This window comes from Haemaphysalis longicornis, unplaced genomic scaffold, assembly GCF_048455015.1.
Source record: "Haemaphysalis longicornis isolate Haplotype H1 unplaced genomic scaffold, Haemaphysalis longicornis Haplotype H1 scaffold_9, whole genome shotgun sequence".
Lineage (NCBI taxonomy): Eukaryota > Metazoa > Arthropoda > Arachnida > Ixodida > Ixodidae > Haemaphysalis > Haemaphysalis longicornis.
In genome coordinates this window covers 16,747,006-16,771,319 of record NW_027526460.1, presented here as the reverse complement: position 1 = coordinate 16,771,319, position 24,314 = coordinate 16,747,006, and the positions used below count along the sequence as shown (strand labels likewise).

General features: G+C 47.4%; 2 protein-coding genes and 1 long non-coding RNA gene across 5 annotated transcripts in view; 1 reads left to right on the top strand and 2 right to left on the bottom strand.

Moving 5' to 3' along the window:
- Positions 1-15,117, bottom strand: part of LOC144153616 (beta-1,4-mannosyl-glycoprotein 4-beta-N-acetylglucosaminyltransferase-like) — a 98,573-nt gene extending 83,456 nt beyond the window's left edge. Inside the window, exon 1 of the mRNA XM_077685267.1 lies at positions 14,047-15,117. Within this exon, the coding sequence (XP_077541393.1) occupies positions 14,047-15,117 (1,071 nt within the window). The remainder of the gene's footprint in view (positions 1-14,046) is intronic.
- On the bottom strand, positions 8,597-10,203 carry LOC144152338 (beta-1,4-mannosyl-glycoprotein 4-beta-N-acetylglucosaminyltransferase-like). Its single transcript, XM_077683603.1, has one exon. It carries the CDS (start codon positions 9,716-9,718, stop codon positions 8,597-8,599), a length of 1,122 nt encoding a protein of 373 aa, XP_077539729.1. The 5' UTR covers positions 9,719-10,203.
- Positions 12,493-21,170, top strand: LOC144153618 (uncharacterized). Of its 3 annotated transcripts, none has more exons than XR_013319334.1 (4): positions 12,493-13,500; positions 16,442-16,552; positions 17,050-17,168; positions 21,066-21,170. It is a non-coding gene; the product is annotated as an uncharacterized LOC144153618 (long non-coding RNA). The 3 variants fall into 3 exon arrangements; XR_013319335.1 differs by lacking the exon at positions 12,493-13,500 and adding an exon at positions 15,118-15,250; XR_013319336.1 differs by lacking the exon at positions 12,493-13,500 and adding an exon at positions 15,261-15,448.
- Positions 21,171-24,314: the final 3,144 nt, after the last annotated feature.

The window sequence follows — 24,314 nt, the reverse complement described above, 5'->3', positions numbered from 1 at the left end:
CGACAGGAATGGAGCCGGACTCTGTGTCCCTGTCGTGGTGGACTTGACGTGCAACGGCGGTGTAGCGGGCGACCAGGTTGGGAAAGATGGAACGCTCACGGAGCACTCACCGGAGCCCTTGCATGGGGTGGTAGAAGGGGAGGAGGGCTGCGGCCGGTGGGCGTCCGTGATGACGTCGGCTGTGAGCCTCGTCAGTGTATGTGTGGCCGCCGCGCTGGAACTGAAGTCTACGATGGCGACACTCGTGGCAGGAAACGACGCCAATGGTGCAGAAGGTACGATGTGCGGCGGCGAAGCGTGCTCGGACCGCGCGGGTACCTTATCTGCTGCAGGCCGAAAGCAGTCGTCCTTGAAGGCGTAGTGCGCGAGCACGGCAGCACGAAGGTCGTCGTAGGGGGTTTCGCTGGGCGGTGATAAGCGAGGACGCAGCGGAGCTCGATGGGCAGCGTCTCCCAGAGGATGGAGTGCTTCAGAGGCTGTACACTGACGTGGTTGAGCCAGAGGGTAGCCTCGAACTTGAAGAACCATCCTCTGACGTGCCGTGGCTCGAACGCTGGTATCGGCGGTTCCCCCCACGTCACCATGTCGGTGTGCCGCTGGCCGGGGATCACGTCCGGGTCACCACTTATAGGAAGCAGACTCGGCTGGTGTGCGGTGGCCTCCTGCATTTATTTGGGGAGCGTAGTCCCGGCCAGGAGTGGGAGTGGCGTGGACAAGCTGCCGCCCAGCTGCGCGGTCGTGTTCGATCTTCTTGGCGCGTGGCCCTGCTGACGCAGCCGGGCAAGCACCGCTGCTGCTGATGATTGTGGAATGCAGGGGTGATGATGATAGTGGCGCTGTTAGCGGGTGAAGCTGCCGCCACTACACGCAGTTGCCGTTTCACTTTGGCCGGGTGGCTGAACGGAGTCACAAGCAGACAGACATACAGACAGACCAAAATTTCTGCGTTTAAGTCGCCCAAGATATACTATCGTCCTTAATACGTTGTGAAAAAGCCCTCCTAAGTGGGGGATGGAGCCTTTCGTCAAAGGATGTGTGATGTGTGTGAGCTAAGCTGTCGATAGCTCGGCGGGATGTATGTGTGAGGTTGAAAACGCAGGTTGGCGACGACGACGACCACGTTGCGGGAACATACCCACGCAGTACTCGTGGCACGAATGCGGGCTGCGGGGATTGCCCCTTAGTGTGGTTGCGCCGACAAAGTAGAAGCGGCAAGACACACGAGGGAATGAAGTGGGCCAATGGGAAGTGGCCACAAGCAAGGCGCGGGCCACAAGCTGTGGAGGCCAGGATGGAACGGAGGAGAACGCCGGGAGGAGTGGACGGGGCAGGATCGAGGAGCGCGACGTCCCGGTGGAAGACTCGAAGCTCGTCGGGTTTTCGGGACCCGAGCTCGAGAGGGGTCTACCTGGCACCTTGGCATCCTGGAGCCGAGGCGCGACTCCTAACTTCTGGAGGCGTGCAACGTTGGCGTGCTCCGCCCCTGGACGACCCGCTGCCTGCGGCCCGTCGTCGATCGGAAGTGCATGGTTTCCTCCTTCCCGCTGCTGCAGGGCGCTGATCGTGAGCGGGTGCCTAGCAGACCGTTTTCTACGGGGACAATGGCTCATGTTCCTCGTCAACGTTCCGGCACGTGCGACGAATTCATCGTAGCCCCGCGACGCCTCGCCTCGCATCGTCACCAGAACCCACGACGCCCAGCGGACAACGCCTCATCACCCTGAACATTTTGGGGGGCACAGTACTTTATATTTTATCTAGAGTTTGTAATTCCTAGTTTTGGGTACGTGTCGTTTAACTTTGAGTAGTGATTGGCTGCCGTTTCTTTTTTTGTATGTAGTCTTGACATGTTTGCTTTCGTGGTGTTCGCTCAAGAATATGTGTTTCTTTATTCCGTTGCCAAGCGCCGTGGTTAAGTTGTTGGCGCTGTGGCAAGTCCCATTCGCAAAGAAGCTGTGGGGGTTTTCTCCCTTACAGTATGTTGTATTTGGGCAAGTAGTTTCCCCGCAGGTCTAATCACCCACCCAACCGTTGATCCTATCAATTTGCGGTTATTTCAGTGTGTTTCTACGGGAAAGGAGAATTTTAACAGGGGAGCTGTTTTATAAGCAGGAATTTCAGTGTTCTAGGGAAAAAAAATAGCAAGAAAATGCCTAGCGCTAGTGAGCGCGTGCCTCGCGCCGACCGTTCCCAGCACGGGCAGTGGCTTTGGGAAAAAAAAAACTGGCACGAACCTCCCGGAACGAGAAAATGGCGAGCGCTCGTGAGCCCGTGCCTCACGGCGACCGCCGAGTCGCAGGCTCGCGCAATGTAATGCTTGGCATGAGGAATACGACGATATCTATGCATATGACGATGACTACTACCAGCACAGAGCTAAGCAATGACGGAATATGTAAATATATAATTTCAAACTTGTACAAATGCGTGGTGATGGTTCCTTCAGTGCTCACGTAGAAAGAAATTCTGCAGCTTAATCACAGGACTCTTCATAGCGTCCTGGCAACTCTTGTTACAGTGATACGACGATCATCGGGAAGAAATCCTGCAACTATCTCTTTCATTATATTAGGCTCACGCCAGAGTCACGGCTGACTCCATGAACGATAGTCACCCATACTCTACTGTGACTCTAGTGTGATGAGGTACGCATGACCCTCTTTCAATAGAGTCGTGTGACTCGACGGACAGGGGTTCAGCAAGATTCCACTATGCGACGAGTAGATATGTCATTTCATCTATTCATCCTTTAACGGCCCGGAGGCATTACATAAGGGCGGGGGGGGCGCACATCAAGGTTGCAACATCTTCAAAAAAGGTAACAAGGAATAACAAAAAAGGAAATTAAAAGACAGGAATCAACACTGAAGTGACGGCGTACATCAGGGTTTCAACAACTTCATAAAAAGTGACAATAATCACAACTTTTAACAAGGGACGACAAAAATAGAGTATACTCCCCCCTATTCCCCCTACTCCCCCTAAGAGAGTATTACCAACTAATGTTTTTTGTGGTGCGTATGGTGCAGGCCTTGCGCGACTTAGTGCAAGTTTCGCCAGTTTTTTCTTTCAAAATTGCTTTCCCGGCATCAACTTCGGCAATGGGTTTTATATTGATAAGAGCACGAGTGTGTGTTTTTTTGGCTACTAATATATGTTAAAGGTTAGACATTTTTTTTACAGGCGTGCCGCTAGGAAAAGATGATTGGGAAGACGCACCGGAAACCATTAGGTACCTTTGTAAAAGTTTATAAACGGAAGTAGATAACAACGGGAGTAAATAAGAATGGCATTCAAAGACATTAAAGGCTCGTGTATGGTATGAAAAGCTGGCGTCGACTCCGACGACTTAACCGACTCGCCTTGGCATCCATTCAAAAAGCGCGCCGCTAGCTTCGGACGCCAATAAAAAAATTCAGTGCCACGCTTCCACTCTGTGCAAAAGGATCATGAGTGAAGCTGCGGTGCTGTGCCTCAACGTGAGTGACAATATGCTTGGACCGGGGCGTGGCCCATGGAGTCCACGAAACAAAACGCGTTTGTTCGTAATTTGAGATTGAGCATACTTCTTGGTTATTTACATCAATGACACTTCGACGGACTCGAGTGTTATTCCAGTGGACAAATATGGGGCTGTCCGTTTCCCTCATATAGAAGCCATGTATTAACAGCAGACGGGAATGCCACAACATTTACAACTTCGCTTACAAAGTAAGTGAAACACCTCGTAATACAGGGTTTGTCTGAGCGGATAATTGTCATTTAGTTTGTTTTAGGGTAGGTCTGATAAAATAAGAGCTACAACCATTTTCTGTGACCGTACTTCCTCCGCAGACTACAATGTATTGGCAGCAAACGATAATTCCACAATATTTATAGCCACTGTGAACTGACTAATTACGGCGCGTCAATGAAACACGCCGTATGATAGTTGTCTTAGAGGCTACTTGTTATTTAAAAGATTCATGGATACTTTCAGCAAAATATGAGTTAGGGCCGCATTCTGTAATCAAACTCCCTCCGTGGATGGACATGCTTCGCTGTGCAACACTCAAGGTGAGAAATCCATCCTACAATAAACAAGCTGACAGCGATTCGCTTAAATTAGGCTTCACCTCAAAACACAAGCGCATTGTTGAAAAGGCATTTTAATGCGTAGCATTCTTTGTAGAGTGCCCCCCAAAACCAATACCGTGTAACGCCTTCTATTTTGACAAAAATGCAGATGTCGCAGAAGTTCCCCCTGTAATCGTTATAATAGCGTAGATTAAAATAATTGTCTTAACGAAATGTTGAAAAACTACAAAATAATAAAAATAAAAATATGCCGGAAATGGCGAACCGTATTACGCCCGGCATTTCCGACATGATGCAGATTTCGCTAAAGTTCCACTTATAATCGCTACAACAGCGTAAATGGAGATGTTTCGAACGAAATTTTGGAAAACTAGAAATATAAGAAAAATATAAAAAATATGCAAATTTGCGAACCTTGTAACGCCCTCCACCTCTACAAAAATGCAAATTTCGCGAAAGCTCTGGCTGTAATCGTTATAATAGTATTAATGCAGATAATTGGTCGAACGAAATTTTCAACAACTAAAATATCGGAAAAATATAAAAAAATACGGAAAATGGCGAACGGTGTAACACGGTATATACTGAGGATTTACAGAGAGTTCCACCTGTAATCGTTATAGTAGCGTAAATGGAAGCAATTGGTCGAATAGACTTATGAAAAACTAAAAGCAAGAAAAAGATTTAGGAAATACGGAAAATGGCGAGCCGTGCCATGCCCCTCATTTACAAAAAATGCAGATTTGACGCATGTAATACCTGTAAATAATAGAGTAGACGGAGGTAACTGGTCGGACAGGGTTTATAAAAGCAAAACGTTGGCTATCAAGTAGTGCCCCTCAAGACAATTAAGAATGCTACGCATTAGTAAAAATTCTCTGAATTTCTGCAGATTTTTTTCAGGGGACATATCAGCGGTCATAGTAAAATATCAAGGCCTTGGAACGTTATTTTTATGTTAACAGTGAAGATGTTTAGCAAATTGTTTTCTCGTGTCCGCCGTTAAAAATACCAAGAAAATGCCAAGCGCACGTCAACGCGCGCACTTGAGCGCGTGCCTCGCGGCGATCGCCCAGATTTAAAACCACCAATGGAAGGCCGAGCGCTCGTGTGTGCGTTTCCGGCGGCAACCACCCAGCGTCCCCAGCGTACGTTTGCTTAGCCAAGCATAACCACGTAGGGAATTGTCAAAGATTGGCCGAAAAAAAAAAAAAAAACTCCAGCGTTCACCGTAATCATGGCCAAACTTGCTCGGAACGAGAAAGACACGTCATTCCTTACGCCCCTCCAAGGTGATGCCCAATGATTCTCTCTTCAAAAAACCAATGAAGGAAGGTCACACTTATAGCAACAATCATGGAGTAAAGGTCGTTGAGGCAGCGAAGAAGAAGCAAATCAGCTGCAATCGTACACTTAAACTTTCGGGATAGTCGTGAAAGCGTACTCGCTACCTTCAAGTCTTCCTGATTAGTGGGAGCTTGCGTCATATTTTTTTTTTTAGTTTTTTATACGCTGAAGATGCAGCGCAGCTTTACGATGCCGTGGATTTGAGTGGGGGCCGCAAGGTGGCGCTATGCTCACGTGCCGTTCTTGTCTACATCGCTCTGCAGTCGTAGGAGATCTGCTGGATCTTAAACATTGAGAGCTTCGCTGAAAAACAGAAAGGGTGTTCGCTCCTTCACAGCCCCGTGGTTAATGACGTGCAACCGTCCTCTACTGCGCGACAGCGCCGCGTGCTCCATTAACAGGGATGCACGATTCCTTTCGCGCGAACATCAGCGGCGAGCGATCGAACGCAGCTTTAAAGCTTCACCAAGCGTGAAAAGCACCCTCACGAGGGTGAGAGCGAAATTAGGAGCCACTGGGTACAACACTATAGGCGTGAGCGCGAGGAGCGCGATAGCAGCGCCACAGAGGGTTCCTGCAGCCGCTCCGGCTGCCTCCCCTGCGGTCCGTTTACTTTTTGTCCAATAGCACATCCGCATCCCCTCACGGACAAACTGCGGGACCTGGAGACACAACATTGTCTTGTATTGAAATGGACAAATAGCCGGAAATTGATAGTGCTTGAGTATTTCAATGCAGCCCATGTAGGAGGAGGGATACCTGAATCCTAAAGAAAGGGCGACAAGTCCACAAAGCTGCCCAACAGCACTGACTCACCCAGTGAAACTACATAAGCCCTGTGTACATGGACGCGACGGGGGCGGGGTGAGTTGAGTGGCGGGTCCAGTTTACCTCGACGCGACCGAGTTTATATGAACCCCGTCCAAAGAATCGAGGTGAGGGGAGCGGCGGGGTTCACGTAAAAGGGGCTACCGTATTTTCACGATTCTAACGCGCACCCTCTTTTGCTAAAAGGTAGCTCAATATTTGTGTGCGCGTTACAATCGGGCTCAAAACCTAAATAGGCTTTAAAGCGACCAGCAGCATTGCCATGCGCAACGGACACGAATTACCCGCAAAATACAACTCAGTCCAATAAAAACAATCCGTCAACACCCCGTGAGGGAATTTCAGCGCACTGATTCCTCAATGGCATGCCGCATACCCTGGTCAGCTGTTGCACATTTTTTTTTGTGCTTCTGGTTAGCCCCCAACGCTTAGAATTATGAAGATCAAGGCACTTGAAATCGCAAGCAACTTCAGTGTTCCCCGCTATAACTTTATTTCCAGCAGCAGCTGGATAAGCAACCTTGTGAAGCACAATTCATTTTTGGCTTCCAGAGCTGCATGCCAAATAAAATCTCCCTCTTCCAGGTACGTGGTGTCATGTCTTTTCCATCTGCGCAGTACCGTCAGTGTCACAATTTTTTTTTTTCGAATTTTCCTGCGCGAAGTTACCCGCGCGTTACGATTGGGGGCACGTTAGAACCGCGCAAATACGGTATTCTGCTCGCCGCGGCCCGCCCACTCAGCCCGACAAGCGAGCTAACCCACCCCCTGCCTTCGAGTTGACTGGACTCGCCGCGACGGCTCTCTGACCCACCCCGTCCGCTTATACATGGGGGTGTCGAGTCCAAAAAGCCTGTTTATTTCGACTCAACCCGCCCTTGTCGGGTCAATGTAAACGGGGCTATAGAATGATGTGTAGGACCTTGCGAGTCGAAATGCACAAGCCCACACCTCGCCTTTTCAAGGGGACTACAACAGGTTAAATGGGTGAGGCCAGAAGGAACACTAGGTAGCGGCACTGCATGAGTCCCGTATACTAGACTCGAAAAGGGAGAGTTGAGTCGAGAAAAACAGGCTTTCCTTTTACGTGACCCATCCATGTATAATCGTACGGGGTGAGTCGAAAAGCCGTCGCAGTGAGTTCGCTCGACCCGCAGGTGGGTTGACTCGCTCGTGCGACTGTGTCGGCGGGCTATGCGGAGCTCAATGGTTCCTTTTCCAGGACCCCTCCGCTCCCCTCACCTTGATTCTTTGGATGGAGTTCGTGTAAACGTGGGGCGGGTCGAGGTAAGCTGAACCCACGTGTAGACTCTACCTTCCCTCGTGGAGTCCATGTAACCTGGGCTATAAACGCAGCAGTGCTCGAGGTAAGCTGAACTCGCAGTTGATTCGACCCTCCCTCGTTGAGTTCGCGTATCCGGGACTATAGTTTAACTGAGCTCCTACCACCACCACAATTAACCAGCCAGCAAAGTCTGCAATGCAAAATCACAAATTGGAAGGTCCTTTGAGTGGAACAAAATGAGCAAAACCCCAATGCGACCTTGAAAAGTGGAACAAACGAGTAGTTACACGAAAAATTCCCAAAAGCAATTCAACAAATACCAGATGATTGTTCACTACACCCTCCATTTCTGCAGCTCTGGGAGGCTCGCCGCAGCCGTCCCAACAGGTGAAAGAAATTGACGGGAATAGAAAGAGCCACAAATTCGCATTTCCTATCCAGAGATGCAATAGGAAGAATATGCTAAGCAATCAGCAAGATAGTATGCAAATAGCTCTGTGAGTGGTCACAAAGGACAATTAGCAAAAGAGGTACCTATGTTATCTTAAAATCACCCGTCCCTACAAATAGAACGAGTTCGAGTCACCTGCCAAAAACACGAGGCCCATCTGCTTCACGATTTTTCGGTTACTGAAAAGGACGTCCTGCAACAACGAAAAAACATTGTTCCAGAGGAACAGTACCACAGTGAACGCACCACCACCCGTTACACTTTGGATTACGGAGGGACACGTAACACTAAACCCGTCAAATTATTCTCCAGCAGCGAGCTGAACGGAGCTGTTGCCAAACTCATGCGAAACAGGACCACACGAGAGCGCAGCGAATGAAAGAAAATACTTCGAAATACAAGAAAACCTGTACAACAAAACTGCTTATAGATTGGAATTTTCGTCAAACGAAGAAATACTGGAATACAAATACAGTGCCTTCCCCCACACCTTTTTATTGTTTATGGTATATTGTAAACACTGCTATCTATGTTCCTACGGAGATGCTCTCCCCCGATTCAGGCTTCGAAGTGATACAAGTTACCGGGTTGTTCAACGTTCTACACTGTTAAGAGATAATCCCTGCTGAACATCGACATAAGGAAGCCATCCTTACCTGTATGCCAAGGGAGTTGAAGCACCAGGAACAGTGCCAACCGGCATAGCGAGGTGCCGTCCCCCTCAGCGTCCGCTTCTCTTGAAAGGTCCCGGTATTTGTCAACCGCACGTGGCGAAATCCTCGCATTCCACGAAGCAGCAGAGAGTCATTGCCGTAGACGTTCCGCATAAAAGCCACCGTGCACACTCCTCCCACTTCGACAGGCTTTCTGTTCTCCCAGAAGAATCCGTACAAGAACCAGCGGAGACCAACTGCCACGGGCTCACCATAGCCGTCGTGATACTTCAAAAAGAGCAGAATATCGCGGCTTATTATTTCGTCGGCGTCGCTCAACCAGAAGAGGTCGTCGTCACGAAGGCTGGGAAGTCGGTGCTGACCCTCGCGCCAGACGGAAGTGTAACAGTAGTTTTCAGGAGCCCAGGGGTCACCGGTCCCGTAGCTGTAGGCTCCCAGTGCAAGCGGAATTATCTTATGCCTGTACTCGCGCAGAAAGCCGGCACTTAAGTTCGAAAGCAAGTGGAGGCCCTTCGGTGAGCCGAAGTAGGTGTAGTTGGACTCAGCGATGAGGTAGTAGTCGACGGCGTCTCCCAGCTCCTTAACGCGGATGTCGAGGAGGTCGAGCTCGTGATTGAAAACAAGGCCGTTGATGAGCGTACGCGGCTTCGAACGACGCTTTATCTGACCTTTTGCGTAGGCTTTCTGAAAATCGAGACTCCTCCACACAGCTTCAGGAACGGAACAGTCCACACCATGCCATCCCGGCAAACAGACACACATCCTATTCTCCAGTCCAGGGACTGTACCCTCCTTAAAGCACTGGGCTGGCCTAAGTGGACTCAATTTCACCGATGACGTTTTCGAATACCCTCCTTGGGAAAATGCCGTTGAAGGAATGGAGGATGCATTTTGTGACGACTGAAGTTTCGCTCGGGCAACACCATTGTCCATGGTCGAGGCATTTTTGCGCGTACATTGCGGACACCGCGTATATTGCAGGTGTATAAGAGCACTGCCGAAGAAGACGCTAAATGTGCAGAACAGCAACACTGACTTTTTCCGCTTAGGAGACATGACTGAGGGAATTCTATGGACGACGCACGGTTACCATTCTGCTTTCCTAAAAATTCTGCCGGTTTGCTGCGAAAAATGGTACAGAGCACGCTCTGGATCCCCGAATGTCCGGATGTAGCAGCTGTGTGGAAGAGTGCAATGAGCCGTACCGGATGCGCGTATTAATTACAGTAACAAAGTTGGGAAATCTGGATTTCGAAATATAACGATAGCGTGCCATTATTTTGCCTGCACGAACGATGTTTCTCAATTTTGCGTGTTCTGGCTCATATTTTTGTGTTCGCATTTCACTTGTCCGTGATTGTACATGGTACTATTCTCCGGCCGCCTGCTGGGCAGCGTCGTTCGATCGTATTCGCTTCGCAGCTGATGTCGAGATAGACATGTCGTAGCGTATAACAACGGCTTCAACCTCTCCGATTTCGAACCTCCTGGTAATCCACCCTTCCCGCTGTTTCGGCTGCTCCAGTCTCGGTTGACGTCGTGGCGCGATTTCACATCAACTGGTGCTGGGTTGGCCACTGGTTTGGCTCTCTTGGCAACGTCCTGTGACCCATGCTGCTTTACAGCTCCGCAATGCCGTTCACGATGGCTTTTACAGCTGCTGTTGATGTAGTCGATTGAAAATACATCGTCGTAAAAGCCCCTACGATGAACTTCGAAGAACAGCTGCCGCGTAGAAGGTTGCTCGCACATTTCATGAGCAGTTACGAAGTGGAGCCTACGTTGGCGCCAGCTTCTTCATATCGTGTTGGATGGCCCGTGTTAAGTAGTGCGACAGCATCGTTTCATTAGACGCTTTTAAATGACGCATCGTATCGCATCGCATCAACTTTCTAGCGCATCGCATCCATGTAAACGCGGCTAATGCGCTAGGAGAGCGCGTCTCATTAATGCGCTAGACAGGTTTTGACGCGTAAGTAGACTTTAGAAGTGCATCTAATGCGCGCGCATCGCATTAGGAATTATGTCGACAACATCAGTGAGGCATGCAAACACACCTTTGCATTTAAAAACATCTTAATCGGGTGGGAGACGCCAAACTATGCGACTCGAGAAAAAGAAACGCGAACAGGTTGCGCCGGAAGTACCGAAAGCACCAGAAACGCTCTTTTGCCTTCGATGTGCGACACCGTAGTGGCGCCACCATCTCACCTGGGGTAATGCGCTCGCATCGCTACAACTAGTGATGCGCTGGGAAATGCGACGCGTTACTGTCGCCTTCTGTGGCATTCACGTAAACGCGGCTATTAACACCATTACTCTTTCCCCTCTGCGTCTTCCTCCTTCCCTTTTAGTTACTAGAACTCAGAGGCTTGCCCAAGCGTCTTTGTAATTGCGCCATTAACGAAAAGATACTTTGCTAGAAGTTTATTCTTACTTCTGTAATGGCCATGCTGAAATTAATTCTATTAGTCGAACAACATGTCTGTAACCCACGGTTCTCAGTCGAAAGCCACAGCCTATTTGCTATGTTCCTCTCAAGCCAGCCCGAAATCATCCAGCAGTGTTGAGAAGCCACCGCGGTGAGTGGCTGGTTTTGGGATGCTGTCTACAAACATTGGAAAAGCAAGTTCGGAATATTTACTGCATTAAAAGATGTAAATCCGACCCAAAGGACATCCTTTTGAGGTTCTTTTGTAATCTTGCAACAAACCATGCTTCTCCAAGCTTATCTAGCGGGACGCGCTTACAAAGCCCTGGACTTCTATTTACGCACAATGAAGCGATAAATCTTGAAGATGGGGGGTCATTTGGCTAGTATCAGATGAGCCACGTATCATCATCATCATCACCATCATTACCAGCCTATCAACGCCCACTGCAGGGCAAAGGGCTCTCCCATTATTCTCCAATTACCCCAGTCCTGTGCTAACTGCGACCAATGTATCCCCGCAAACTTCTTGATCTCGTCTGCCCATCTAACTTTCTGCCGCCCCCTACCACGCTTGCCTTCTCTAGGGATCCACTCTGTTACCCTCAATGACCAACGGTTATCTTGCCTTTGCATTACCTGCCCTGCCCACGTCCATTTCTTCTTCTTAATTTCTACTAATATGTCCTTAACCCACGTTTGTTCCCTTACCCACACGGCTCTCTTCTTGTCCCTTAATGTTACCCCTATCATCTTTCGTTCCATTGCTCGCTGAGTCGTTCTCAATTTAAGTTGAACCCTCTTAGTGAGCCTCCAAGACATGTGCCGTTGTGTAATTCGGAATTGCGCATGGGAATGCTGACATCTCTCTAAATTCACTCTCGAGGCGCTCAGCACCACCGTATTCGGTATCAGAACCTAACTCCTGTGGAACCACGCAACAAATCCTCTTCGCACACGAACCATACAGGAACGACCGGGCCGTTCATGTTTGATGCGTAGTATCGCGCTCAAAAATGCTGCGAGAAATGAAGCCGGCGTCGTTTTACCGGACTGTACACGTCGAATTATATCCTTTTTTGTCTATAAATCCAAACTCTTCCATTTTGCCATGACCTTAGCTCCGAATCGCGTGCCGCGGTCGAAACAAACACGCACCACGACACATCGGTCCCCCTGGGCGAGCCAACACTGATAACCGCTCAAGCACACAGAAACAAATGCCAGTAACCGGGCGCTTCCGGTAAGTTTCCGCTCCTCTCTATTGTGTTTCCCACCCAATCACTCTCCGCGCTCTTGCTACCAAGTCGCTGCCCACTATGATAGCGTGCGAAAAGGTGTTGAAGGCGGCGTGGTAAGAAGCGCGACAACACAGGGACACAAGAGGAGACGATTACACAGGACGAGCGCTATTGAAGATGCCTCCTCCTCACCGAGCGCGGAAGCGCCCGCGACAAGTTATCATCATCATCGCATCTCCCTATCAGAAAAAGCGCACTTGCAGGGGAATTGATGTGCTTCGGGAGTTAGGAGGTCCCCCTGGAGGTCCTCGCAGGGGCCCTGCCTGATAGGAGGTCTCCTTGCAGTCTTTGACTTCGGGACCTTCTCTTGTATATACACACTGAATGTTGTTCATTCACTGAACAATTAAACACCATGGAATCGAAACACACGGGTATAACAGCGCCATACTTTTGCATGGGATTTCAAAGGGTATGTTCAGACTGTTCTATATATACCGTAATTCGATATGATCGTCTTCGCTATATTTGTGTTCGTCTGTAGCCGAAAATTGGTAGCGGTGGCTGATTTTAACGCACCCCTTGTAGCACAGCGATATGCCGGAAACTTAAAGAAATAAAAACAAGGCAACAATGCTGCCCACCAGCACCGCCTCATACAGCAGAATGACATACAATGCTGGGTGGGAAATAGCGTGTCCAAACACACAAGCCCAGACTTCTCCTTCTCAAGGGTAATACAACAGGTTGAATGGGTGAGACTAGACAGGACCACAGGCAGCGACATCACTAAGTCTAACTGAGCCTCGACCATCACCACATGGAACAGCCACTGAAGTGTACAATGCAAAAACCACAGCTTGAAAACCATTTAGAGACGGGAACGATGAGTACAATCCGCAACACGTCCTAGAAAAGTAGAACAATACAGTACCTTAGAAGACAAATTGACAAAACAATACAACTAACAATAGATACTCCTCTACCCGCATGTCTCGGAGTCTCGTCATAGCTTTCTTTATGGTAGAAAGAAATAGAAGTGTATTAGAAAGAGCCACAGCTCCGCACTACCCATCCAAACAAACAAATGGAAGAATGCGCAAAGCATATCCGAAGACAGTATGGAATTAGTTCGGTGAATGACTACAAACTACTCAGCTAAACTGGTACGTAGAATACCCTACAATCACTCATCCCTCAAAAATGAATTGGAGTCAAGTACCGAAAGCAACGTGCCACATCGCATTCACGATTTTTCATATGCCAGAAAGGACGTCCTGCAACCGACCAAAGATTAGTTCCTCGGTAATGATAGCTTCACGTGTACGCTGCAAGCTGGTCATCCTTTGGATTACGCTGGAACCCTTAAAACTGAACTAGTCAGACCATCCTCCAAGAGAGAGTTGGACGGCGCTCTTGCCACACTCGTGAGACGCGAATAAAATACTGCGAAGTGGGAGCGAAAAACCTCAAGAACAAAATTACGTGGTCATAAAAATTTTCGTCCAACGAAAAAACTTTTTATTAAATATACTGTCCCTCAACGCTGTTTATTTTTTTTTATAACATATTGTAAACATTGCTTTCTGTAGAGAATTCGTGCAAAGGTGCTGTCCCCCAATTCTGACTTCGAAGAGATTTAAGTTACCATCTTGTTGAACGCTGTTAGAGGTAATCCCTGCTGAAGATCTACATACGGAAGACAGCCCCACCTGAATGCCTCGAGCGTTGAAACACCACGAACAGTGCCAACCCGCGTAGCCAGGTGCCGTTCCCCTCAAGGTCCACTTCTCTTGAAAGGTTCCGGTGTTTGGCAACCGCACGTGGCGGAACTTCCGCATTCCACGAAGCAGCAGAGAGTCATTGCCGTAGACGTTCCGCATAAAAGCCACCGTGCACACACCTCCCACTTCGACAGGCTTCCTGTTCTCCCAGAAGAAGCCGTACAAGAACCAGCGCAGAGTTAGGGCCACCGGCTCGCCGTAGCCGTCGTGATGCTTAAGAAAGAGCAGAACGTCGCGGTTGGGTATCTCGTCGGCGTCGCTTATCCAGAAGAGGTCGTCGTCATGCAGGCTGGGAAGTCGGTGCTGACCCTCACGCCAGATGGATGTACGCAAGTAGTTTTCGGGTGCCCATGGGCTGCCGTCGCCGTAGTTGTATACTCCTATTGCAAGCGGAATGATTTTGTGTCTGTACTGGTGAAGAAATCCGGCGCTCAAGTTCGAGCGCAAGTGGAGGGCCTTGAGTGAGCCAAAGTAGGTGTAGTTGGACTCGACGATGACGTAGTAGTCGACGGCGTCTCCAAGCTCCTTAACGCGGATGTCGAAAAGGTCGAGCTCGTGGTTGAAAACGAGGCCGTTGATGAGCGTACGTGGCTTCGAACGACGCTTTATCTGACCGTTGGCGTAGAGCTTCTGGAACTTCACAGTCCTCCACACAGCTTCGGGAATGGAGCAATGAACACCATGCCAACCTGGCGAGCAGACGCACATCTTATTCTCCAGTCCACGGACTGTACCCTCCACAAAGCACGGGGATGGCCTCAGCGTGTTCGTGTTCAGCACTGCCGCTTCCAAATAATCTTCCTGTAGAGACACAGTCGACTGAATGGACACATTTTTTGTGAACATCCGCTTGGCTGGGGTCAGACCTTCGTCAAAGATCAAGACACTTTTCCACGCATATTGCGCGAACCTCGCGCATTTCAGGTATAGCAGAGCTGTGACGAGGAAGACGCTAAGTGCGTAAAACAGCAATAGAGACTTTTCTCGTGTAAGAGTCATGAGTGCGGGAGTTGAAGGTGAATATGGTACAGCGTTTCAAGGAGCCGCGCGCCATAACCACGACACAGCAGCTGCGTCACATGAATGATCGGCCCTGCTTTAGCCAAGCTCTAGGACAATGCTCTTCAGCGAGGTGAGTGCAAGGCTGCGTTGTGCGCGGCTAGTCTGGGCGAAGGAGACACGGTACCAAGCTTCCAGCGTTAAGGGAGAAAAAGTTTCGGGCTGAACAGCCTCTTCGACACTCAATTCACTCTTAACAAAAAAGCTCGTAAAAGGGTAGTAACGGCTGTATTTTTTAACTTTTTACGAAATTTACTGCCCCCCTAGAACGGTACGTAGGTCCTTCTAATAAGTGTGGAACCATTACTAATCTAGACCGTGCACTTTGTAACTGCTGCTTGTTTGATACTAGCATTCACTGACATCAACAAAATCATATGAATTATTGCACGTAATAAATACAGCACTTTTCATTCTCAAAATCACGATTAAAAAATTGTTGCAGATCCACATGCTGGCTTGTATATGCTAACATTAAAATGCATAATTCTAAAATTATCGCTAAAGTATTTGATTTTTGCGACAAGCCAACCAACTCTATCAGATTACTTTCCGCTGCTGGCTATAAAAGCAAAAAGAGCAAATGTATTTGTAAGGTAATTAAGTTACACTCGCCCTCCTCGTGCTTTCCGTTGGTTTTCTTGCTCAATTAATTTTTTGGATCTGTAATTGTGATATGTGCGTGTTGAATGCTTCTATGTCGTGCTGCACGCTCACACGATCCACATTGTCACGCGTAGTTTTTTTTACTAGGTTATGCATAGCCAGTTACTGAACGAACTAAGTACCTAGTTTATACTGGGGCAATTAACTGGTTAGTTTTCTGTTAGAAAGTACCACGACCTTTTTTTTAAGAGTGAAGTCCTGCATTGCGTCGAGTCTTCTTAATGGCACACGCTTGTTTGCGCTAGCATGCAGCATTGCATGACATTATAAGAAATCATTCGACATTGCTTGAACACCTCCATTACATAAAATTACAGTACTCAAATATCCAAAGTATATCCTTATCGCAATATTTAAGCACTCTTCTTTAAAGTTGGCGGCCTAAAGCAAGTCATTTTAACGGTAATTTCAAACGTAGAAATTTTTATACGCGATTTTGCTTAGTGTGGCCGAATTCTTCTTGCTTATCGTGAATTTAATTGTGTTCGCCCAATGGGAAAAACCTACTTAACAGATTTCAGAATTCGCATTTCAGAATTCCCAACACGTTTAGCAGTGAAAACGTGCTGGCTCATGTACAAATCGGTTACTCCTGCAGATCGAGAAAAAAACAGACCATTAAATGAAAACTCGAGAACAGACCGGTGGGGCGCACGCTTCACTTACAACTCCAATCCTAAGGATGACAAGGAGAGCCCCTACAATTGGCGTAAGTGTAGAATTCCCACCCAAGATAATAGCCCAAACATAACCTAACCGACGAAAAGTTCATTCAGTCGCGCCGACATATTTTGTGCGTTTCAAAAATCAATATCTTTATTAATGAAACAGATGAGGTTGGACTGCAGCGCACTTTGCGCAATGCTTATTTTTACAAATATACAATCGTGATACATTCAAATGCGAAGGACGGAGGGCGCGGCTTTCAGTGCATATATACCACGCATTCTGGCGACTGGAAGCGTATGCGCAGTACGAACAAGTTACAACAGTTCGTGACCAACCTTACGGAAAGACGTCTGTTGGGCTCTCGGCCCTATATAAAAAACGCATCCCTCCGTCTAACGACGACTATGGTTGAACGAGAAGCTTTCTCGTGGTGAATTCTTTGGTTGGCCAATCCCACACTGAGAGTATGTGCTACTCTGGAGATACACACCACTTTTCTAGAATAGCCACAGCAACTTTCTGGTGTGCATTCCGTAGGTCCAACGTTTGGGTCTGGAGTGTACGGCGAGAATCGGTACCTGCTGCTTGGCGTTCGTTTCGACCACGTCGAATGAGGCAATCCGACTGAAGCCGGCTTCGTAATGCGAGGTACCGAGGTAAGATTCCAGCCACAAGAAGCATTTTTAAAGATGATAGTCTTTCTTGAGCTGTTTAAACCCAGAAATTTTGCTCTGTCGGTATGTCTGTTTGTCTGTCTGTCTGTCTATCTGTGACCCGATTCAGCCACCCGGCCAAAGTGAAACGAAGTCTGCGCAATAGTCTTATATACTCACAGTCCAATCTAAACGTCTGAGTCCGGTTTATATGTTCATACTTGTCAACATTGTGAGAACAAGAACAAGACATTACCCAAATGTAAGACAGAAAATTAATACACAAGGGATAGTTACACTGGTCCTTTATAAAAAAATTCATAGGGGCTTGATTTCTGCGAAATGAAATGCTACATCCACTGCAGAATAAAAATTCACACTGTCGCCTGCTATCGTATTTCTGCAAATGTCTTTCGTCATTCTGCAAAAAACTATCTGCAAATGTTGACAAAAGACCATCGACTTTTGTCGACATTTGCAACAAAAGGAGCAGAAACGCGGCCATTTCTTTCTTTTACTTTACCCGTGACCATTCATCATCATCATCGCCATAGAAAGTTGTTTTTTTCTGCAGGGCGTATTGGCATACAATAGAATCAGTGAGGAAACTAAAACTTCGCTTTAAAAGGGAAGGAATATAGCTGCGTGTGTCGTTTTCACTCAGAGCAACGACGAAGTTGGATGAAGGTCGTGTGAGCGGACGCCGAACGCCGCGGGAAGACGAACCAAGATGCTCACATGCCGAACGATGGCCTTTCAATGCCAAGGTTGGACACGAACTCTCGTAAGGTGTTCCACGGCCGGTCTGGACGCACTCGCGAGCTCTGCGCTCTCTCGCCGCCGAGCGAGCGCAGAGCTCGCGAGCGCGCTGTGTACGGGCGACCTCGTCTTCCACATTTCTTTCGATCAATCCCTTCCCCCCTGATATTCCTTACACGTGGTCTAGCTGGGCCGCTCCCCCGAAAACTTACGGGCAGCCCTGTGTCCCCTCTTGGCTGCCCACATTTAAACTCTTTGTGCACCGCGAGCCAAGCCCGCCACCGTCGGACCGTGGGACACCCCCTTCCTCCGAGGACTGATAACTCCGAGGCTCGGAATTGAGCTGCATAAAAAAGGCTGATCTCTCTCTCTCTCTCTCTCTCTCTCTCTCTCTCTCTCTCTCCAGACCGGCCGTGCTTGTTCCTACTCCGCACATGCGGCCCATCGGCAGGATGCGCGGCGTTTGCTGAAAGCCGCGCGTTTCGTTGTTCCTATCTCAATGTCTTACGATTGTACAACTACACAACAATCTATTATCTACGTTTGTTTTCCTTGTGCCCAGAATTATGATATCATCGAAGACAGGAGTGCATGTGCACTGCCGAAAATTAACGGCTAGGCACCCGCGGTTGTGAATGTTACCAGCGGTATAGTGATTTCACGTCCGATTAATAGCCCATCGGCATATTTGAGCAACCATTTTTCCCGACTTGGTAATGGGAATCAAACTGTACAAGAGTGTGAAGACGCGCTTGTTGGTTCATACAGATTGCAAAAAACAGCGTAAAGAAACTGAACGGAAGACGAGAAAGAGACAAAGAAAGAGTAAGTTTCTTTTGATTGAAAAATAGAGAGCGACTTGGACAACGACAGTAAAGAAGGACGACGGGACAAGCGCTCACTTGCTACTAACATTAATTGAAGAATCGTATCATATTTATACATGTATAGATACATGCATATACATGTATAGTAGTTTCTTTGCGCTGCTTTTTTCCATCGGTAATGGGAAGTTGTTGACAACGTGTGCAACACACTTGATGTACTTATTGGTATGGTTCTTGATGTACCGAGGATTTATTTTTCATTTGTCCGCTGTACTTGTCCCCTAGCTTTTTAGTTTACGAGGCACTCAAAAGCCTACTTGCGGTCTGTGTGAGCCGAGGCTTTGGTAATTTTTTTGTAAAACGGCAAGGATGTAAGGCGCTACATCAATACAGTCGAACCTAGTTATAATGAAGTAACATCGGGAGAGTAATTTAGTTCATTATATCCAATATTCGTTGTAACAGTACAGCTAAAAATCGGTTGAAATCAACCGGTAATCTGGCTCGCGCAAAAATCCTTGATACAAAAACGCATTATTTTAATCTTCGAACCCACTATAAATAAGGTCACCCTTACCTATGTAATTGTGGCATTTTAATCTCAATGAACAACAACGGGAAACGCGAAATTACAACAGAACAAAGTTCATTTGACAAAACACGCCTGCTTTCCTATTCTTTCACGGAAGGATATGATCCTTGTTTGGTTGCTTTTCATAGCATTGTGCAGGAACAAGTCATCCCCAGTCTCCACGAAAAAAGGGCCTTTTCTACTTCGGCATTTTCGGATGCCGGGAGTTTTTCCACGTAGGTCCTCAAATTAATGGTCGAATATTTTTTGACCAGTAGCGTGAAGCGGGGCCAACCAAAGTTCGTATTTAGTTCGCTATGGCCCATAATTCGCTATATCAGTGTTCGCTATAACGAGGCTCAACTGTACTTTGAATTCTAAACGTCCTTCAGAAGTCAATACGTTTCTGTTTGAACACCTCGGTGATCCACGGAGATATAATGGTATCACCGGCACGATGGGGCGATAAGCGTTTTTGTCATCCATTTATTCAACGGTCACGTCCGTCATAGTACTGACCATCTGCACGAACTTCAGAGTCCCTTATCAATGAACATCTTGATCTTGCTTTGAAGCTGATTTCGAGAATTTCGAAGCATAACGCCAAACCCTTGGGTGCCTTGTAATGTCGTGTACAACGTAGAGTTGTCCGTGCTTGCAACACAATGACGCACGTTTGGCGCGTGCGGAGGCCGATGTAAAGGCAGGTATTCCCAGCGTGTGCACGGCATGCCTCTCTACCGAAGTATGAAAGCCCGGCAGAACGTTAACACGAACTCTTCTCACATGATTAAGGCCACCCAAAGCGTCTGTCATGGCCTTCTACGTGTTTCGCGCGTTATGACGAACACTCAGTTGCCTGGTGACGTCACAGTGTTCGCTTTAAATTACTTCATCTAGACATGGAGCACACTATGCTACACCCCTAATACTCCCCAAAAATGAAGCTCAGACAAAAGCGTAAGCCGTTAAGGTAGTGAAGCTGTACGCAACCTCCACGACCAACACGATGGTTTAAGTCCGCAATTGCAGCCGATTTCCTTCTTCGCTGTTGCCGCAGCGACCTTTACTCCATCATTGTTGCTATAAGTGTGAGCTTCCTACATTTTTTGAAGTGATAATTATTGGACATCACATTGGAAGGCCGTACGCTTTGACCTGGCTTTCTTTCTCATTCTGGAAAAGTGTTGCAGCAACGATAACGGGGAACGCTGGAGATTTTTTTTTTTTTTTTTTTTTGTGGCCAACCTTGGCCAATCTCTCAAGTGGGTATGCTTGGCTTGCAAACGTGCGCCGATGACGCTGGGCGGTGGCCGCGAGGAACGCACGCGCGAACACCCGGCATTTTCTTGGCTTTTTTTTTCACTTCCATGCGGTCGCCGCATTCTTGGCCAATCTCTAAACTGCGTATGCTAGCCTTCACAAACGTGCACAGGGGACGCTGGGTGATCGTCCCGAGGCGTGCACACATGAGCGCTAGGTGTTTTCTTTGTAGGCTCTCTCTCGTGTTCGCGTATTTAAGGCTGGGTTTCACCGTTCTCCAAAGTATGTACCAACAAGCCCAACACCAAACTCTTTTAGAATAAGGATGCCTCTCACTGGGTGGAGGCCCTACGAACATCCTCCTGCTCACCAGTATAATAAATGTTTGTCTCTCTCTCTCTCTTAGTCGCTGGTAGGCCCGCGCACACGTGCACGTGCTACCCGTCACGCTGACCAGATCTTTCTCGTCACCTGTGCCAGGGCTGCAGCCAAGGCCCAAGGGCACCTGGACGGAGGCGAACCCACCCCACCGAATGACGGCTCAAGCACCACCGTTTGCTCTATTAAATGTTTATTCCCTCCCTCTAAAGTGTTGTGCTCTTGAAAAATCCTCACGGCGTTATTATCTACGTGACAAACTCCGAAAAGGAACGATTGCCGACATCGAAAATTGAGAAAAGCATTCTTAACACTCACAATTTCTTTCCGCACTGAAATGGTGTTTCTTTTCATTATTTTCTTTGTACTTCGTAGCTGCGTGACAGTTGACAACTCGACATTCTACTGTCTCACGCTCAAGCATTACAATACTTGTGTGCAGTCTTTTTTCCCCTATTGTCAACGTGTAGTTTTGTGCATGTTTCGGCGCGTCGTGGGATCACAAGAACGTTAAAATTTTGTTAAGCCAAGTGATTGTTTTATTACTCTGTTTCCTTTGTTCTGAATTTGCTTGTTTTCATAGCTCGTTATGATTTCGCTGGGCATGATGCTGCTTTTACATTTATTCATACGAAAGTTTTTCTTTCCATAACTGAATTCTAACTACTGGTGAGCAGGCCGGCAACAATCCCGCTGCCAACATTCATCGATAGCTTCAAAAGTAAATGTATTCTTTTATCCTGCCCTGAAAAGTGAAACGCACGTGCAGTCAGAGCCATATGCGCTGAAATCCGGCAGAAGGTCGCTATACTCCCGTGCTTTGGACAGCTGCCGCGCAGCTGGAAAAAAGGTTGCCGCTGCTTTGATAACAAACGTGTCTTTTCTGCAAGAAGAGATGTTTATTACACAGGAAAACGCGGAGAGGCTTGCCGACATGTGTTCGCCGACGTCCTCTGTGAGAAAGGGGCAAAAGGGGAAAAGGCCCCAGACGGCACAAGAAAAATGGTAATCAAAAAGAAAATAATAAATTAATTGCATTTAAAAAAGTAAACCGTCACCGATGAGCGCATGGATATAAAGTCGTAGCGATGTCAATTTCCTCAATGTATTAAAATAATGAGGAGGCTTTTAATTATCTGAAAAAGGAGCATTTAGAGGCGACGCCGGACACAAGAACGTCGTAAAAACATAGCAAGGATGTGCTGACTGAGGAGGAAACGCGTTGTGCAAAATTACTTCGAGGCTTCGGAAAACAAGACGTTTAGTAAAGGGCGACACGTCTGAATGATAGTTTACAGGCGATCCGGACCGTTCGTCACATGGCGTTTTCTCATTGGCCGGTTGGTAGTAGGCAGGCTCCTAACAGCGGCACATTGGTCACTTCGTCACGCCGGAAAGTCTGGCAAAGTTGCGAGAAAATCAATTCCAAGCTGTTGTTTTAGCTGTGCATAAAATACACTAATGGAATCGTATCGCACAAGACGTTTCACAAGTGAAGAGTAGAAAGAGTTCACGAAAATAACGGGGCAAACGAAAATTTTCGGTTAAAGTGATAAACCCGTTCTACATGGTGCGTTTTTTTGTATGCGAATTCAGGGGAACGAACATTCGCAATTGTGAAGTTCGCAATGCCTGTAAATGTCTACATGGCCTGCGAACGCGACAATTTTCGCATTTCAGAGGCACATTGTTTGTTGACAGAATTAAGTCTGCCGCGAGCAAAGCTTGTTGTGATTTAAAAAAAAGGTTTTATTTTAGTTTCAGGGCACATTTTTTCAGGCTGTTTCGTATAAATACAGTCAAACGCGGCTATAACGAACCCGGATAGAGCCAATTATGCTATATATCGAACAAAAATAATTCAGTTACGAGAATACATGGGAAACATACTCCTTATAACGAAGTTTACATCCGATATATCGAACACTGCGCGCTTAGAATGGCCGCCGAAATGCATGGTCTCGGAGTGGCGATTGAGATGTGTATTGGCCGCGACCACGGAGCAAGAGCCGCGACTGAGACACTGCGCCTCGAACGGAGCGACGTGATGCCTGACACTTTCCGTAACTGTTTCCGACGCCCGGGACTAACGACGGAACCCGTCCAGTCAGCGAGTCCGCACCAAGACAGCAGCATAGGTGAACTGTGGGAAGACCTCGCCAACGTTCCCGATGATGTGGCGAGTGAAAGCCATCCGACGCTTTTAATGAAGCGCTTTCGGCTGTCGATGTGCTCCGCTATTGCTTCTTCTATTTTGGAGGACGCGGACTCGAACTGGTTCAAGCACTGTTTCGTGTAGAGAATGCTATGCTAGTCGAAGCCGCCTAAACGAAAGTGAAAACAAAAATTATCGCTTCTTTTTTTTTTTTTTCCAAAGTAGGCAGTTAAGGCGGAAAGTATTTATTTATTTATTCATTTACCCTAAAGGCCCTTACGGGCGTTACATAGGGGTCGCAATGAAAAAAAGAACACATTGCAACATTAAAAACAGCAACACCCAAAAAATGCGAATACAAATACATTCATGTCGAAATGCATAGTTTCAAAAAAAGGGTACACAAAAGGCGCACAACAGTTATCCAATTCCTAAAATGCGAGGGTGAAAAAATGACCCAGGTTCCAAATAACACAAACATCGAACATTGTACCAATCTAAGACATTCAAAAATGACACAAACACTGAAAAATGATTTATACATTGAGGAATAACTGCAACTCTTTGATAAATGAGTCGTGATTACTGAGGGTGACGATGTTACCTGGGAGCTGATTCCAGTGACGAATAGCAAGTAAGAGTGGCGAAAAGAAAAATAGGTTGGTACGCGCGAATATTGGTTGAACTTTGAATGCATGATCTAAACGGGAAAAAACGCGACGAGCGGGTCTTATGTGCGAGGCAGCGAAAGAAGACTGGCTGTGGTATAGCCTATGAAAAACCGATAAAAGACTATAAAGCCGGCGTTGTTGTAGTGGTGGTAAATTCAGGGATTGTTTTATTTCTGTTATACTTGATGTTCGTGAGTAGTTCCTGAGAATGAATCGGGCAGCTTTATTTCGGAGTGCCTCAAGTTTATTTACGAGATACGACTGATGGGGGTTCCAGATTAGCGCTGCATATTCAATCTTTGATCGAACAAGTGTTTGGTAGGCCAGAAGCTTTGTGGATGTGTTAGCTGAATGCAGATTGCGCCTAATGAATCCGAGTGGTTTAGAAGCTTTGCTGGTTATTGTATCGATATGGTGATTCCAGGTTAGATCAGACGTTATGTGGACCCCCAAGTATTTTACCATGGTTACGGTTTGTACAGGCATACTATTGAGAAAATAGTGACGGGGTTCAGACGCCCTAGT

Excerpts from the sequence above, each read along its gene's own strand:
- LOC144152338 (XM_077683603.1), bottom strand. The coding sequence starts at position 9,718 with ATGTCTCCTAAGCGGAAAAAGTCAGTGTTGCTGTTCTGCACATTTAGC.